Source organism: Choristoneura fumiferana, chromosome 10 (assembly GCF_025370935.1).
Source record: "Choristoneura fumiferana chromosome 10, NRCan_CFum_1, whole genome shotgun sequence".
NCBI lineage: Eukaryota > Metazoa > Arthropoda > Insecta > Lepidoptera > Tortricidae > Choristoneura > Choristoneura fumiferana.
The window spans coordinates 12,115,913-12,134,902 of NC_133481.1; the positions used below are offsets into that span (position 1 = coordinate 12,115,913).

Consider the following 18,990-nt stretch of genomic DNA (forward strand, 5'->3'; position numbering starts at 1 on the left):
TTTGCTAATGTGGACAAGTAAATAGTTATGATATGACAATAACCATATAACACAAGAGTAAACATGTTACCTTACAGGGGTATACGTGAAATTATGATAAGTATCTTCGGGATAGCAAATGAGCATATCTGAGAACATATATAAGTTTGTCCACAAAAAAATCCGTTCACTTGGCAGTAGTTAAAAAACTTGTAAAAGAGCCCTTGTGACCTACTTACAGAATAAACGTTTCATTTTGAGGTATTTCTTATTCCTCCAAGAATTTGAGAGATTCTATTACTTACTGCCATCAAATACGCACTATTATCTATCTAAACGCGGGTCATTCTTAACATCTACATAATGTGCTTTGTTGGATCAAATCCATACTATTCTAATTACTAATATATATATATATATATATATATATATATATATATATATATATATATATAATAATGCGAAAGTTTGTTTTTTGTATGTTTGTGTGTATGTTTGTCCGTCTTTCACGTCGAAACGGAGCGACGGATCGACGTGATTTTTGCCATAGATATAGTTTATGGGCCAGAGAGTGACATAGGCTACTTTTTATACCGTCAAAAATGCACAGTTCCCGACGGAACAACGCGCGATAACCAAATTCCACGCGGCCGAAGCCGCGGGCAAGAGCTAGTACAGAATATGAAGAGAATTAAGATTATTACACGCATATTCTAGGATAAGATTCTCTTTCAAATTATACCCTTTTAATATATTTGGCAAGTTTAAGAATTTTAATGACTAGTTAGGTATATCGACGATTTACAGTGTCGCCACGGATTGTTTACCTTTTTAACTAAGACTGTCTGATGCAATCATTTTAAAAAATCATGCGAGAGTGAGAATCCAGTAGCTTCTTCTAATACTGGAAATGCATAGAAGTGGAAATGTCACTGTAGACAAAATTGCCTAAAAAAAATTATCTACTCATACTTGTCAAATTGAAACGGCAACTAAATAGGACATATACCTACAATACACACGAGGACGTGTATATTTATTTACGATTTTATAGCTTTACACACTGTTGCAAATGTAAGTGACATTTTAACATTGTACAAAACTTCACATTAACTGTATTACGTTAACTGAGTCGACAATAGCTCGTAAAGCTTAAAAAGCGTAAGCTTCCTGCTACAAATAGTGCAGTTAACGGCAGCAAGTCAAATTACTTCATAATACAATCCGTTTTTTCTCAAAACAGAATCTGTTCAATTATATCTTTGGTTTTGCCTGGAATGTTCACTTGGTCTGATTTGAATTTCAGAGTATCTATAAAGAGAAGCGTTCGATAAATACCTATATGGAAATGAAGTAGTAGCGAGGCAGAGGCGTGTGCGGCGCTGATAAAGGTTTTAGGTGATATCCAATTTGGTGGCATGACGACCGAACCGCATAAGACTTAACACAGCGAGGAGTTAGGGTATCGAAGGAGTTATTATTAACACGATCACGTTGAGATACAGAATGTGCATATGGTACTTACCAAAATTATCTATTTAGCATATTGAAAATATTTTACATACCTATAATTTTAGGTAGGTAGATATAGAGATTATAGATGAAGATAGCGAGTAGAAAACTGGCAATCGATGGAGTAAAATTTTACATATAAAGCAATGTTCACTTAACTATTTTGTGTCTCCCAATACAATGGTTAGGTACAAATAAATGACGATCTTTTTATACAGTTTTATACTAGTACGGGGAACAGAAGACGCTTACTCGCACCTAATGAGGTGTAATCAAATTAATCTTAATTCTTAACACTTGTACTATTACTTATTCTGTGTCTTAACTATGTAATTCTAACTATGTGTATTTAGCATTTTTGCCTCAATTTAGTGTAAGTTGTTGATTTGTTAGTAAGCACTTGTTGTTACATTTATGGCACTGATTTTTTTTTATTTATTTCATTGATACTGCAACTTTGCTGTCTTAAAGTCTCCAATTTAAGCCCATGAATATTATAAAAGCGAAATGTATGTGTATTGTGTGCGTGTTTGCTACTTCTTTAAGCCGAAACGGCTGGACAGATGGCATAAATGTAACAGAGATGAAACCTAACACATAGGTTACTCTTTATCCCAAATCCCATTTTATCCCAAAAAAAAAACATGGTTTCATGGCAAGTGCGAGTCGGACTCGCGCACCGAGGGTTCCGTACACAATTATATGTGTAAACCGGAATCGTGTGTTGAAGATATTTCGGCTTTTTCAGAGTGATTTAAAAGCACGCAGTGTGGGGTCAGATTATATTGGTCATTGATATTTACAGCCATTAAAAATCAAGATTTTTTAGACTTTTCTACTTGGTTGTGTTATGATAGCTACCTTCACACCAAATTTTAAGTTTGTATGACAACTGGAAGTACCCTATAGGTTTTCAGTGCACGGCAATTAGTATGGAATCACGTGACTGTAACTTTTGATTGCGTTGACTTAAAAGTTTGATTTTTTCAAGGCTTCAAGGGACCGCAGATAGGAGCATTCGATATCAATTTCAGCTTCTTGACAGACGGACGGACGGACGGACAACCAAGTGATCCTATAAGGGTTCCGGTTTTTCCTTTAGAGGTACGAAACCCTAAAAATACCAAGATTCGAGAGAAAGAAGGACTTGTGTACATTTAAAAACGGGCTATTGTTTATTTTTTATCACATTGTCATCAAAAGTTTACAAAAAGAACAAAAGACGGTAATCTGACTTTAACATGCTTTAGCTAAACTGCAGGCTAAAGCTAGTGATCTAAGAACAGGCCCCTCTTCCCCACTGGGCACACTGGTCACGTGCCCAGGGCCCCGCGATGGATTGGAGCCACCTAGTCCTACTCCATTACCAAACGATAACCGATAGCTAAATAGTGCTTTATTATGGTCATAGGGGCCCCATTATCCTAATGTGCCCAGGGCCTCTAATAGGTTAAAGACGGCCCTATCTAAAAATCAATTATTCTTCCGAAGACAATGTTTACAACTGCACCTTGAGCAAAATAAGTAAAGAATCAGTAAATAGAGAACTCTCAGCAGATCGTTTTATAAAGAAAGCTTTCTAGAAACCCTATCTTTGCAAAACAAAGAGCGAGGCAATGAATCAATGAAGGATTGTGCTAAAAATATATTGTGACGTACAAAACCTTGGGTCTTTATTAATTAGCCCCTATTTTCTGTGGATCGTATGCTGTCGCAATCAGGGGGCTACTACGAAAACTAAAAATCGAAGTTATTATCGTACCGTCTTTCTCACTCTCGTATTTAATAATATTAGCGTCAGCGGGACGGCAAGATACCGAGTTCGAATTTTGCACTTCGTAGTATGGGCCATTTGTCCCCGTAGGCGTAGCCTGTCAAATAACACTAATTAATCGGCTACCCGATAGACGGGGGCCGCAATTCCATTGAGATATAGTTCCGAATTTGTAGTGCCAAATAAAACTGCTCATTTACTTCATTTACACTGTGGCAATAAGAATGCTAAAATAAAACTATTTATAGTCATGCACGCTCGACTATAAATGCAGACTGTAGACGTGTGGGGTTCCTACTCCAATTTTGTCCATAGCAATAAAATTTTAATGAAGAAATGATCGCACGTGACTTTTGACTGCTTAATAAGGTTTGCGCAGTTATTCATTATACATGAAATATTAATTCTAAGGTGCTTACAGCAGCTAAACATCTTAAAAGGTTTGAAAGAATATCCTGTGCAGTTCGAGAAAAAGATATACCTATACAAAGTTATTATTTTTGACTTCCTTTAACTTTAAGAGAGCATTCAAGAGGTCAAATAAACGAATTGAAAAGATCGAATGAAATACACTAGAAGACTACTTCTTACTGTTTAAAAGATAATCAAGAATTAATAAAATTGTTTTTTATAGGCAATAAACAGTATAAAAAAAGAAGATTCTTAATTTATTGCATTTTTTTAGTCCGTAAGTAGTGTTTACTTCAGACATATATGTATAGCAAAAGAATATTAAGAAACTAAGTTTTTTTGTGTCTCTCATTTGTGTGTTAACTTGAGTTATATTATATTATGTATCTTTTTTTATTTATCTAAAAAGTTAATTACCATACCTGATGAACTCTCTCTCGAATCTGTCGAAATTAACGGAAATCAAGAAAAATTGTTGATGAAGAAAAAACCCGATTTGTTGATGTGGGGGACAAAAACCGCCAAACTCAACTGGAACTGGGTAGGTCATGTCTGCCGGATGCATCCGGATCGTTGGGCCAAAGTCACCAATGATTGGGTTCCAAGTAAAATAAGTAGGCCTAAAAGAAGGTGGCGGGACGATTTGGAGCGATTCCAGCCGGACTGGCAACATTTTGCCAAAGCCAGAGACGAGTGGAAGGAGAAAGGGGAGGCCTTTGCCCAGCAGTGGGACACTGTATAGGCTATTTAAAGAAAAAAAAAAAAACTCAAGTGCCAGGTGATTCTCGTCAGCGAAACCAGTGTTAAAAACTTGTATTTACGTCGTAAAATGACTCTGATTTGATTACCTACATACAAATCTTAGGCCACGCAGGCGTAAATGTTCCATTTAATTATAATTTGGAAAGTGTTTGGAAACTAAAGTGTCACCAAAGTTTACCACTGTTACGGGTAAAAAGATGCTTAACTATCAAAGATACTCACTATCAGATTAGCTTTAGACCATGCCCTGCCATAATTTTCAAATTCTTAAACAAGATTAAACCTTGATAAGGGAGAGACGATTTAGCGACCACATGTATTGATTTGGAAATTCTACCTTATTCTTTTAGTAATAAGTTACAATATTCATTGTAATTATTGAAAATACTCTAGCTTTAAAAACATCCTTTGCGATAGCTGCTTTTAATTCTGTGATAGTATGTTCCAATAAATGGGGCCTTATAAAGGGTTAAGATAACTACTTTACAACCAATTCACATTTTCAATTTAGGTTTCAACATAAAACAAAGACCTTTTAAGTTTTCGTGGAACTGGTAATTCCTGAAGTAAATGGTGGTCTAACCTAATCTAATACTATCTAAGTGTCTTTAAGTACAATTTGAGTACAAAGTAATTGTTATTTTAGATAATAGATAATTGATCAATATTGTTTTAACTGACATAACTAGCTATGAGGTTAGGATTATATCTAATATGAAAATGAAATGAACTATAAATTATAACTTATACTTACCTAAAAAAATCTAAAAACCCGACTGCCTTAAAAACTAAAAGGAAGAAAATAAGTCTAGTGGTCTAGAACTCTATCAAGAAGCTCATTTAAGGTTCAACAGTCGGGACCCATTACGAATATTTTTTGAGCTGGTTACGATTTGAATGGGTCCCGACTGTTGAACCTTAAATGAGCTTCTTGATAGAGTTCTAGACCACTAGACTTATTTTCTTCCTTTTAGTTTTTAAGACAGTCGGGTTTTTGATTTTTTAAATTTAATGTTTTTTATTTTATACTTTTTGATATTTCTGTGAAAATAGTAGATTAAAAGTATTATAACCCATATATATTAAGAATGGGCTAATTATTAGCTTTCATTTGATTCCCATATTGTTAGAATGTAAAAGATTTTTTTTTTATTTCTTCGGCATATTTTTTTTCGCAGACGCCATTTTGAAATATTATATACTCTATGTCACTCCGACAGTTATGACGAATACAATGATACCTCATATGTTACAATCCGTCCAGCCGTTTAGGCTGCAGCGAGGACCAAAGAAATGGACATACATACTCACATACATACATACATACATACAAACATACTTACATACATACATACTTACATACATACATACTTACATACATACATACTTACTTACATACTTACATACATACGCTCGAAAAACATAACCCTCCTTCGGGCAGTCGAGTAAAAATGAAGTCAAAGAAAATTAAAAAGATTTGGTAGAAAAAATTAAGATACTGAAGAATAATAATAGGTATTAATATTTAGAAAAACGGTTTTATGGTATTCTAATAACAATGATAGCAAATAAATTATTCTAGATCGACAAAAACAAATGTTATAAGCTATGCTTGAAAGGCTAATTTGGTTGCAGCGGTTTTTATAGATATAATATTCAACTATTTTACCTTGTTTTGGTGAAAAATATAAATGATTTAAAAAAAAACTTTACATAATATAAACACACCTTATTAGTTATTACAATTATTATCAATTAGTGATTTAATTGATTGAATGAAATGAAATAATTTTAATTGAATAATTTAAATTTAAGTGAATTTAAAATTAAATTTAATTTAATTGAATTTAAGTTCGCAGCTCTGACTAGGGCGATCAAAACACAACGGAAGTACTGCCACAGTTGGGTAAAACATATTTTATTTACGAATAATCGGGATTGTAACTAAATTTTAATTGAAAGAAAGATAGATTTATTTGGGGCCATCAGTACCACCACCTTACAGTAATAGGACTAATACACTAAAACTAACAATAAAAACTAAGTTACGTAGTGACATGACAGGACACCGAAAAGGCCTCCACTCAGCATGTGTTGCCACACGTTATGTGCAGCAACGCTGTTTTTCTGTGGAGCCCACACGTTATCCACAGGTCTCCTCTCATAATAAGAATGCTTGAGCCCCTGTTCAGTGCGAATGGAGAACTTCACACACACCATTGAAATGATTCACAAGTTTGTGCAGGTTTCCTCGCGACGTTTTCCTTCATCGTAAAGCTTATTATTAATTTCAAATGTAATTTCGCACATAAATTCCAGGGCGAGCCTGGGTTTGAACCCACAACCCTCTGTTTGAGAGGCAAAAGGGCTACCACTAGGCCACCGAGGCTTCGAAAAAAGTAAGCATAAACCCGGTTAACGTCATACTACATCAGATTACACGTCTTTAACAATCTTCTAATTTTTAAAGACAACATTTTTTACCCTCGATTCGTTTTTAAAACGTGCCTTTCCTTTTGCTGGTTTCATAATAGTTCTCATTAAATTATTGTAATACCACCGGGTCTCGGATGGAGGATAAAGCTAAGTAATGAATATTTTAACGTCATCAACCAGCTTGATGAATTAATTCCGTGGCCTGTGCCAATTAAACAGTGGGTGATAATAATGTCACCTAGTCTAATAGGTATATGGAATTTTGTAAGCAAAGGAAACTCTCATCTAGGTACCTAATTGAATAACCGGCAAAACCAATGCTATATTGCAACAACAAGTCCCGAGGCTGTATTTTCTTACGTTTCTGACACTCGCGATCACAATCAAATGACAGTTCTTGCATGCGAATACTGTCATTTGATAGCGATCGCGCGCGCCAGAAACGTTACGCAATAGACCCTGAGTTCTACTAGGAAATCTTAAATTCTAGTTATTAATTTAAGCTCACACATAAATGTAGTGTCCGTGCTGTGCGTGGTTTTAGCATAGGACAGACACATCTCTTCCCGTGGGTCAAATGGTGAAGGGACCCAATGTGAGAGTGGGCAGTAGTCTCTATTATCAAGTACGAACTCCAAACTCCAGCTCTGCGATGTGGAAGGCAAGGGAAAATCACCACATTATTTACTACCCATGAAGGTTGCCATGAAAGTTCAGTACTGATCTTCAACGACGCCACGCTGTCAAGATTGTAGCAACAGCAACTTAGAAAAGAGAGAAGAGAGAAAATAATGTCTGATGAATCAGGAACAACTGACAGACGGGTGGACGGACGGACAGATGGATGGACTCTTACAGGATCACTTTGTTGTATCCTGTAAGAGTCCATTTTGATAAATGAGGTACGGAATAGGTACTTAAAAACCCTAAAAGCCGGCCAACAACAAAATTAAAAAATAAAATTGACTAGGTACCTGTTTAAATTCATAGAGTAAATACAGCCCTGTAACGGACAGACAGAGGAACCAGATAGACAGACAGACAGATGGACAGCGAAGACATAGTAATTGGGTAAATTTATTCGATTCTTAGGTTAAAGGCAGTTTAAATTTAACAAGACAATTTAAATCTCTATTGTAGGTAGATGCACTCGAGTTAGGTAAGTCGTTTACCAATTTTCAAGGGAGTTATTATTAGTTTCCCCTATTAAACTTTGATGGGCATCCCTGTTAATCAGGAGGTTATAAATAGGGGAGGTAATCCCGGATTGTCTCATCACGGTTTCGCTTAAACCGTACCTACATTTAATTAATGTTATTAATACATAGTTTAAGTTCGTTAAGTAATTCAACTAAATAATCTTTATCGTGCATTATTATACCTGTGTTAAGCAAAATAAGCAGACTAGCAAATTCAGCCACTAAATTTAAATGAGTGCGTCAATCATCAACATTTTAGGAAAGGTAGATACATAGATTTCAATGGCATCAATAAACTTTTTCAATTATGGCAGATCAGTGTGAAGATACATTAAAGTTAATATTTCTTAAGGACTCGTCAAACCTTCCGACCCAGTTTGCAGGGTTTTGTCTATCTGAATATATGGTTAGGTATGCCCGAAAAGAGTCAGGAAACTGTTATTGTTGCATATCGACTATGTACACTCCTCAGTTTATGCAAGAAACATTATTTTTCTATTAACGTACCTAGCAATTGAGCCGAATCAATCATTCACATTAGCTGAAATCCTCATCTCATCCTGCTCTTTCTATAATGTGACTATACCGGGTGTGGCCTGAAATATGAGCAAATAATTAAAACATAGATCATACTCGTCAAACTGAACAACATTAGTTCAGCGACTTTTAAAAATAATTAGTTTTTTTTTAATTTTTATTACACTTAAGTTTAATCGAAGAAGCAATGTAAAGCAAAATGCTTGATGTTTGTAGCGTGACAGGCGACGTCAGGTTGTGTTCTAGGATGGCGTACATTGCTAGCAGTATTTAATTTGTATGAAAAAAAAAGGTAAATTCAAAGACTCCATAATTTTTAAAACTCGGTGAACTAATGTTGCTCAGTGACGAGGACGATCTATGTTTTAATTTTTTGCTCGTATTACAGGCCACACCCGGTATTATTGGTCGATTTCGAACTCTCCGATTCGCTTTACTTAAATTGATGCAAAATTGAAATAAGTCCAGATTGTACATTTTGATAAAAGAAAAACTGTAACACACAACAACACACCATTGCATTGTCTATTCGAGCGCTGTCACAACGTCATTGTGACAACTTCTCGAGTCCTTTAGTTGTTTATACCCTTAGGTGTTGCCTGTTTACTATAGAACACAGCAAATCATTAAATCAACAGCTTTTTTAACTAGATCAGTACCTGGGCGACCGAGCTTTGTTCGGGCTAAAACCCGTTAATAAGCGTTTTCTTAGAGATAGGACCGAGCTAGATCGATTTGTCATCCCCGAAAACTCCTACATAGCATACCAAATTTCACCGAAATCGTTGGACCCGATTCCGAGATTCTGATTCTGATTATATGTATAGAAGAATTGCTCGTTTAAAGGTATTATTAGAAGATAGTCCTCGTAATTAATAGAAAGTCCAAATGAAAAATATAAGAAAAATGTTAGCGAGAATATTAGTCTTTGAACATCGAGGTGCATTGAATACCTGATCATCCGACCCCGGCGGAGTGGATAGAGTCCGAGACGTCGTTCTCCTCGCATTCCTATTATAACAGGCCACGGGTCTGAGTGGTATCAAAATTCCTCTTCAAGGGAAAGGCAAATAGAATTGGGGTTGGCTTTCATTTCATATCGTATGCTTGTGATGTGAAACTTAATAATAAATTCCTTTGTGGAAAAGGAACAAAAAATTAAAATTCCTTTCGTGTCCCGGGGTTTCCCTTAGCGCAGTTTTGTCATTTTGTTCGGAGGGATCTCGCGTGACATACGCAATCCCTCGGATGGGTATACAAAATACTTGATTAACATTACGCACGTTTGCCCATCTCACTTGTCAAACTTGTGCTTTACCTACATTATAATGAATATTATCAGAGTTACGACTTGTCGTTATGAATAACCTTTCCCACATCTGCCAAACGGTAAGTAATTAATTCTGGGTAAGACGCGAACGTAATCGAAAATACAAACTCAAATAAGATGCACAGAAAAACCAGAAAAAGAGACCAGCGCTGGGAATCGAACCCAGTCCTCAGCCATTCCATGCTGCTATACCCCTACACCACCACTGGACAGGAGTACAGACAAAAATTACTCCTATGCACCACATATCTCAGCTTCCCATCCCAGCATATATACCGTCCCACTCCTGGGCACAGGCCTCCTCTCAGAACAAGAGAGCTTGGACCATAGTTCCCAGGCGGGCCCAGTGCGGATTGGGAACTTCATACGCACCATTGAATTGCTTTTCAGGTTTGTGCAGGTTTCCTCACGATGTTTTCCTTAGCCGCAAAGCTCGTGGTAAATTTCGAATTTCATATCTCAGCTTGTTTGTTTCTTATTTAGTCACTTAAACAGCGACACTAGCGACATCTATGTTTTAGCCGTCATAGAAAAACTTTCAACACTTCATCGGAATTAACCGTAATCTAATCGTTATTATTCCCAGCGTTTGAGTAAATTTAAAATTTGATTTTTAAGTATGAAAAGCTGATTCTGACGGCTTATTTCTTATTAACGCTTATGCTTTCTAAGTATACTCACTGAAGTAGTAATAACTCTCTTTTACTACAACACTCACCAGATTATATATAACTAGACTTTAACCGCGTCGCGCACGCGTAGGCATTCAGGAACCTAACCAACCTAATTTGACCTAAATTTGTTCAGCCGTTTTAGTGTGCAAGAATAACTATCATACACACACATACACGCACGCAAGCACGCACGTACTCACGAACGTTGACATTGATAATATGTAAGTATTATTGATGCGCGATAATTTATAAATTACGGAGTTGTGATGAAGCCAAATTTCCTGAGACTGGCTTCAGAAATCAATTTTTGAATCCAAATTCAAGTCCAACACAGAAAAGTTAAATCGACACAAAAGAGTCACCGCAGATGTGAATTGCCATTCCACACTTCTTCCACACACTTTCACATTCGCGATTGGAAAAGCCCATTCAAAACCATACGTTACAAGAAAAGTAAGCAATGTGTGCTATACTATAAGGCTTATTAACTATTCTTTTGAGTTTTGAGGCGGGCAAACAACCCACACGGACCCGAGATTACTACTCTTTACTAACTTATTCTTCCTACCTCGCGGCTGTTTCTTTTAAAACTTTAATTCCAGCCCAGTGAACCGCACTAGTTTCTATATTTGATCCATTTTCAGTGACCTAGTTATATGACGCAAGGAGCGCATTTCATAATCTTGCTTGATAGATTAAGCTTAATGTATTAAATAAATAGGTGCTAAGTAATTCAAATTCAAATAGCAAAATATTAAAATAAGATTAGGTGAGATCATCATGTAGAGCGATAATTAAATACTGAAAGTTAAGACCCCAAAATTAGTCAAAGTCAAAATATAATCAAAAATTTTACAATATGTTTCTCCAAAGGTTATAACCCTAATCTTCAAAAAAGTAGTACCGGACATGTTTGTTGCACGAATCAAAATACTCATCGTGTGGTAGATCGAGAGCTGAGAGGGCGCTGCCGAAGTAATGGCGCGTGAAATGGAGTGCATCTTGTGGGCGCAGCATTAGCAGTGCCTGCAGGTAGTCTCGGACTGTATTGGTCAGGGCTCCACTCTCGGACACGTAGCGACCACCTTCTGACGTTCTGGTGCTCTGTACACATAACATTCGTGAAAACTCGCCAAGATTATTATTTATATTTTTTTTTATATAGGACACTTGACACCAATTGACCTAGTCCCAAAGTAAGCAAAGCTTGTTTTATGGGTTTTAAGCAACGGATAAACATACATAAATAGATAGATACATACTTAAATACATACTAAATGCCCAAGGCTCGAGAGTAAAAATTTGTATTTTTCATACAAACATCTGCCCCGACCAAGGATCGAACCCAGAACCTCAAGCTTCGTAGTTAGGTTCTCTAGCCACTGGGCTATACGGTCGTCGTTGATTAAAAGCTTTAGGTATTATCAAAATCTCATCAATGCCAATATATTCACGAAACCTCTGTAAAAAATTACTAAAGGGTAATGGTTTATGAAAATTAGGTTCTACCTGACGTAGAGATTGTAATATATTACTTACGCGAATTTAAGAATTCTGAAGCGGACTACACCAGTACCACTACCATGAATTTACAGTGACCGTACTCGATAGCGACGGCGTAAATTATTTGTAGAGGCGCTGTACAATTCTCCATACAAATAATTTACGCCGTCGCTATCGAGTACGGTCACTGTAAACTCATGGTAGTGGTACAGAACAGTGCTTCCATGCATAATTAACTTTCGTCCCTACCTATAAAACTGGTGACAAATAAAGACTTGTAATAGCCAAGCAATTTAAGCAAGCTGTTCGTACCTTGAAGTCTAAGTAGTCCGACAAAAGCTGTAAGTCTTCACGCCAATTTTCCCGCAAAGGCACATGAGGCTCGATTAAATCTTTTTCAGGGACAATGTTCAGAAGTGGATTTATGTGAATGATGTAGCTATTGTTGGCCCATTCATGGCTCACGAGGTAACCTAAAATTCATAAATTATAAATATGAACAAGCACACTAGAAAAGCAATGAGTAAGGTTCTAAGTGAAATCATATAAGAAACGGTACCTCTCAAGGTTAGCACTGATAGTGTTTGATGAAGGATTCCATTGGGCTCTATGATGTGGCGTTCAACCTTACAAACGAACAGAGATTTGCCATTTACGATTGCTTGGCTAACACCATGGCAGACCTGCGTAAAATCGGTTAGTTTCATAAATCGTTATGGATGGTTTGAAATGAAAGAAAAAAACAAACATCTTACGTATATGCTTTCGCAAATAGTTCCATTCATCATAACAGTCTCTGTTCTTATATTGCCCCTGTAGCGGCTGAGTCCGAAGTATCTCAGTAAAACAACATTAGCGCCCTCAAGCAAAAACAGGCGGGCATCCTCAAAGTTGTGGTAGAAGCGTTTGACGACGTCTTGTTCACCACAAATACGGGTCACCTTATTGTAATAACCGTTTTCACATATCGCCATATAACTCCGGCGCTCTTTGGTCAAATCCTTCTGTGTTATGTGTCTGCAATTACGTAATTAAATCATACATTTAAGACGACATACAACAACACACTTTATTTACGGCCAGGGCCTTGCTGTTCATGAACTTATTTATTTATTTTAGTATATCAATAAAAAAACCGGTCAAAAGCGTGTCGGACACGCCCAAAATAGGGTTCCATAGCCATTACGAAAAAATTAAGTACTTAATATTTTTCTAAGGATTTCGTATTTTGTACGGAATACTTATTCCAAGTTTAGGTATATTTTATACCTTAGGCTGCTATTTACTATTAAACTACTAATAATTCTCAAGAAAACTTAACCGTTATAGTTTTCCTTGTAAGTTTGATATACTTACTACCATACTGAATTTTTTCAAATTTTTTCACCCACCGTTTTAGATTTTAGAGGGGGGGTGTTCAATTTTAATGAAAATTTTCACTTTACATTGAATATTTTGCAAACAAATCACTGAATCGAAAAATCGTGTTAGCAAACCCCTAATGGTTTTAAAAGACCTATCCCACGATACTCCACACTACAAGGTTGGATGAGAAAAAAAAACACCCTCACTTTACGTCTGTGGGAGGTACTCTAAAAAAAATTGTTTTTGATTTTTTTATTATACCATTTGGTCGGAATAGTTTACATATATATTCGTGCAAAATTACAGCTTTCTAGCATTGATAGTCAATGAGCAAAGCCGCGGACGGACAGACAGACAGACAGACTTGGCGAAACTAAAAGGGTTCCGTTTTTGCCACTTTGGCTACGGAACCCTAAAAACTATCTAAGGTTTTCTGTTGTGGCTTTCCTAAAGCGACAACACCACACCATTCGGCCAGAAGTCGGAGCGCAAGAACCACTGCCGGTGGCAACTTGTCCAACTACGACAGTAAATAAATACTTTATGAAAACAATTAGAAGGTAAAAATATTCGGTAGGTATGGTGGAAGTGCTGTGTGTTAGACAAAATGAAGATAGTCAAAAAGTTCTGATAAAGGTTTTACTCTGTTCGATTTTCTTCCATCGTATGGAGATTCATATCCAAAATACTGACAAGCTTCGTTCCCGCCTTAGCTCCTTCTTTCGACGAATGTGAAACCACTTGAACGAGAAACTTGTCTTTGTCTTCACCTAGACATTCTACGTTAATGCTCATCCCTACAATAGAAAACAAGTTTAAAAATTATTATTATTATTATTGAAACTTTATACTCAATAAATACATGGATAGCCGGCATTGCCGCCTCAAGAGAAAGCCATTCTTATAATAATTGTATTGGCCATGTGTGAAAAAAAGTTTTAAAAAACATGTCTATGTCTAATAAGTAATAACCATCGCCAGAAAACCTGCTTTTAAATAAAAAAAAACCGCATTCAAATCGGTCCACCCGTTTAAGAGTGCCACAGACAGACACACAGATACACATAGCGGTCAAACTTATAACACCCTTCTTTTTGCGTCTGAGGTTAAAAATAGGACATAACATTAACGAAAGTCTTCGAGGGCGATATTCAGGGGCTGTTTCACCATCTCTTGATTAGTGTTAACTGACGGTTAAATGTGATGCCGTCTACGTCTATTCGAACAAAACAAATAGAGACGGCATCACATTTAACCGTCAGTTAACACTAATCAATACATGGTGAAACAGCCCCTAAGTCTATAGGTAATAATAAGTAATTGACTTGCCTCCAACAGTGCTACAGCAATCTAAAGATTGCTTTTTAATTTTCTTTTTATAAGGTGGAGCCTTCACTTCGTGAACCGCACATGTTTCAGCTTCTTCCTTTTCGTCATATAATCCTAAAATTTTTAGTTTCTCCCGCTCTTGCTCTTTGTAGGATATTTTATCATGTCTATCGTACGCATAATCAAAGTACGTATGCCGAGGATCCACATCATGGCACCAACGATAACCATGCTTGCCAATTCTTTTTTTCTTTAACTTCAATCCTTGGTCTTGTTTGACAGTGCAAGTGCATTCTGGTGCACTTGTTGGCGTATCTAGACAGACACACTCTTTTTTCTCAGGTTGTGTGTCACAAAGACAAGGCTGAGCGCACTCACACACAGTGAAGCAAGCACAATCTTCGGCATTCCCACAGGTACAACACGGTGGTTTGGGATAACACTTGCAACCTTCTGGTGAGTTCTTGTCGCATAAACATTGTTTTGAGACTTCACAGCTACAGATCAATTTATCCACCTGGTCTTTACATTTAACCTTGCCTTCTGCAGGGTCGCAAAGACAGTTTTTTTGGACGCCACAGATGCACATATTTGGCTTGCAAATACAAACTTTGCCTTTAAGACAAAGACAGGGATCTTTTGGTTCTGGTTTTTGACAGTCACAAGGTTCCTGTTCCGCTTCGATTTCTGTTATTTCAGATTCGTTTTCTTCTCCTTCAGACTGTATATCGTCTAATGTAGGTTTTTTACGTTTACGTTTGCAAGCGCATATAGGAGTTGGAAACTTTCCTGGGTGACAAAAACAGGGCTTATCAACTTGGTCACAAGTGCAAGTAGGGTAGGGTTTATTTTCTGGGTGGCACACGCAAACCTCGCTTGACTTGCATTCGCATACGGTAGTTGGTTTAAATTCATCACAGATGCATATTGTTTCTAATTGGCCACATGTACATTCCGTCGCAGCTTTTGCTCCGCAATAGCAAGGTAGTTTAGCAAAACAGTCACATTTGCCAGCTTTGTCATTATAACAAGTGCAAAACTGAATGCCTTTAGCCACAGGGTTTACGACTGGAAAACCATCGGGCCCTACTAAAACGCTTGCTTTGCTGTTTGCAGGAGGTAGGGGTTTTGTACAATCCGGAAAAAAGTAAAAGTGGAAATCATGTTCATCGTCTCCGTTTTCCTCTTCGACTGCTTCTTCTTCTACTTTTTCCTTAACTTCTAACTTTTTTTGCTCATTGTCTTTGACTGGTGGGATTGATTCTTGGCTCTCCGTTGACGAGAAGCAGGACCATTCAGAGTCGGATGACCCATCGACCTCCCCTTCATAGTGTCCACAGCTTATTATTAATGTTTCACCGAAGCATATCGCCGCCTTAATAGTTTCATCTATATATTAATAGATCAATCGATAAGTACATAAACAAAATTTGAAGCTCAACCTACAGCTGCTGTAAAAGTCGTGTTCAGTACCCTTGGTGTAAGTTTTCGGTTACAAAATACGTCTCGATCGCGTTTGGATTAAAATCTCAATTTATATGGAAACACGAACAGCGCTTCTAGCGGAACGTTTGCGATGTTCGTGTTTCCATACAAATTGAGATTTTAACGCGAACGCGATCGAGACGTATTTTGTAACCGAAAACGTACACTAAGGGCACAGCAGCTGACCAGATTTTACATACAGACAGGGTAACAGAATTACGTATCAAGGTGGAACTTTTTCACAATCAATTTCACAATGATTAGAATGTAAGCTGATATTATATTTAGAAAATATCAACATGACACTTGCAACGAATAGGTTCCACCCTGGTACGCAATTCAGTTTTTTCGATTGTACTTGAGGCAAGATTTTCCTGCAATTCTGCGGAATTGTATGACCCCACGTGTCACATTGTTAATTATATGTAGGTATAACCTTGAACAAAATGAATAACAAGTATGTGCAGAACTTTACATTGGGGTGGGATAGCTGGTAGTTGGGTTGAGGGACTACTGATTTTTGATTAAAAACACAAAATGTCGAAAATAAACATTATTTATTTATTACGAAAGAGAAACGATATAAGTATTCATATTTTACTTAGTTTATTTGTCTCGTTTCTCGTCTTATTTCGCTCTTATATTGACAAATATGTAGGCGCTGAAATGGGGGACCAAGTGAGACACCTCCGTGGCATAAATAAAAGAAAATACAAGACTAAAACCAAGAACAAAACCTATAGTTTAAAGAATGTATGCAAAGCGAGATTGTGTAAATCAACCTCCAACAGGTAGAGGCTACCAAGTTATATTAAGACTTTAATGTACGCCCAAAAAGTAATTAGTAAGTAATCATTAATATTAATCAATCAGTCATCCTACTAATATTAGGTATAAAATTTTAAAGTTCGTGAAGATTTTTGGATGTTTAGATGTTTGTTACCTACTCAATCACGCCATAACGGCTGAACGGATTTACATGAAACTTGGCGTACAGATAGTCAAAAATCTGCATTAAGTCAAGATACTTGATATACCGGTAATGCGTTCGCGAGGGATAATATTTTAAGTTTAAACAAGAATAGAAGGCACTGTCTAACTTCGTTTGCAATCAAGTAGATGGCGTTGTGCAAACGAACGTTGTCCTTGAGCGTTTTAAAAAAAAGTGTACCTAGCCTTTCTTTTTTTTTAACCCACGACGCAAAAAAGGGTGTTATAAGTTTGACCGCTATGTGTGTCTGTCTGTCAGTTTTGTCACCCCCATACTGTGTATAAAAAAAACGTCGCAAAACTGAAATTTTTGAAGGGGACATTTTTATAAACTATCTGAATCGATTGTGCTGTTGATTCTGAGAAGGAAAAACCATTTATTTCCAAAATTTCAAAAAAAAAAGAAACAGTACACTTTTTTTTGAAAACGCCCCCTTTCCAATTGTTACCGTAAACTTTTTCAGGCCAAACTCCAAGACATTTATTTATGTCGTTGCCATGGTAACAATAATCGTGTACTGTTAATTTTGTCGTTGTATATGGTGGTGTAGGTATTTCAAAAATTTCATAGGTACAACAGTTCAGTTAAGACGGCATTAAACTATTTCTAATGCGGGCGAATCCGCGGAGATTCGCAGTCATCAACCCGGCCTAAAAACGTCCCACTGCTGGGCACAGGCCTCCTTTCGGAATGAGAGGGCTAGGCCCATAGTTCCCACGCGGGCCCAGTGCGAACTGGGAACTTCACACACACCATTGAATTGCTTCGCAGGTTGGTGCAGGTTTCCTCACGATGTTTTCCTTCACCGTAAAGCTCGTGGTGAATTTCAGATGTAATTTCGCACATGAAAAAAAGAGAAAAAAAACTCAGAGGGGCGAGGCCGGATTTGAACCAAACAACAAACACAACGAGCCTGAGCCGAAAATGGTAAATAATGCTGACAAGATACGAATCTGGCGTTCTGCGAATCTGGTACAATGCGAATCTGATATTCTGCGAATCTGAAATCTGGCATCGTGCGAATCTGGCGTTTCGCGAATCTGGCGTTTTTTGAATTTAGTACAAAGCGTCAGAACCTTTAATAATTGCGCTCAATACTTAAAACTTAAATATAGACTAACCTACCTACATAAATTAAGAAAAGTAGTCTAATACAATATATAGGTAATTCTTACCTATTTGAAATGGAAATTGTTTCGATAAATCTACTAAAGAAATGTGAGAGCCAACAGACATTTTATTTTTTTTTTTTTTGTTTGATTCGTATTTTCCGTTGACAACTTTGACATTTGACAAATCAAAGCAAAGAGATTAGAGCATCCAAAAAAAGCATTCGACAAATCATAACTCACACGTTCTAATATTAATTTCTACACCTTTTTGTCATAAAACATAGTGTTAGATTAATTAAATAAGCAATGATAAATAATAATCAGGGCATGAAATAACTTTATCTACCTACAATGATACATTGAACGCATTCGTAGCGCTGCGTTTAGTTACTACTATAAAGATCCACAAATGTCAAAAACTCATTTAAACTGTTAGTAAATATCGATTAAAAAAATCTTTTAATTTACCTATTTATCCGTAAAGCTGTTATTTTTTGCTTTAAAATTGTCACGTCATTTTTACAATCCAGGATAAAATGACATGAAAAATCGTAACCATGACCACTTGTCAGTAACGCAATAACGAAACGA

General features: G+C 36.7%; 1 protein-coding gene across 1 annotated transcript; it reads right to left on the minus strand.

Moving 5' to 3' along the window:
- Nucleotides 1-11,422: 11,422 nt before the first annotated feature.
- Nucleotides 11,423-18,553, minus strand: LOC141431613 (uncharacterized). The gene is made up of 7 exons (XM_074092795.1): nt 18,463-18,553; nt 14,812-16,200; nt 14,126-14,279; nt 12,873-13,134; nt 12,677-12,800; nt 12,430-12,590; nt 11,423-11,718 (listed from the first exon to the last, which is right to left on the minus strand). The coding sequence occupies exons 1-7, from the start codon at nt 18,521-18,523 to the stop codon at nt 11,497-11,499; spliced, it is 2,373 nt and encodes a 790-aa protein (XP_073948896.1). The 5' UTR covers nt 18,524-18,553; the 3' UTR covers nt 11,423-11,496.
- Between the last annotated feature and the right edge of the window lie 437 nt (nt 18,554-18,990).

What these genes read in the sequence shown, in the direction of transcription:
- LOC141431613 (XM_074092795.1), bottom strand. Translation starts at nt 18,523, where the DNA reads ATGTCTGTTGGCTCTCACATTTCTTTAGTAGATTTATCGAAACAATTT. An exon ending in ACAATTTCCATTTCAAATAG is followed by an intron (nt 16,201 to 18,462) that starts GTAAGAATTACC and finishes ATTAATATATAG; the next exon opens with ATGAAACTATTAAGGCGGCG. An exon ending in ATCAGTGCTAACCTTGAGAG is followed by an intron (nt 12,591 to 12,676) that starts GTACCGTTTCTT and finishes TATGAATTTTAG; the next exon opens with GTTACCTCGTGAGCCATGAA.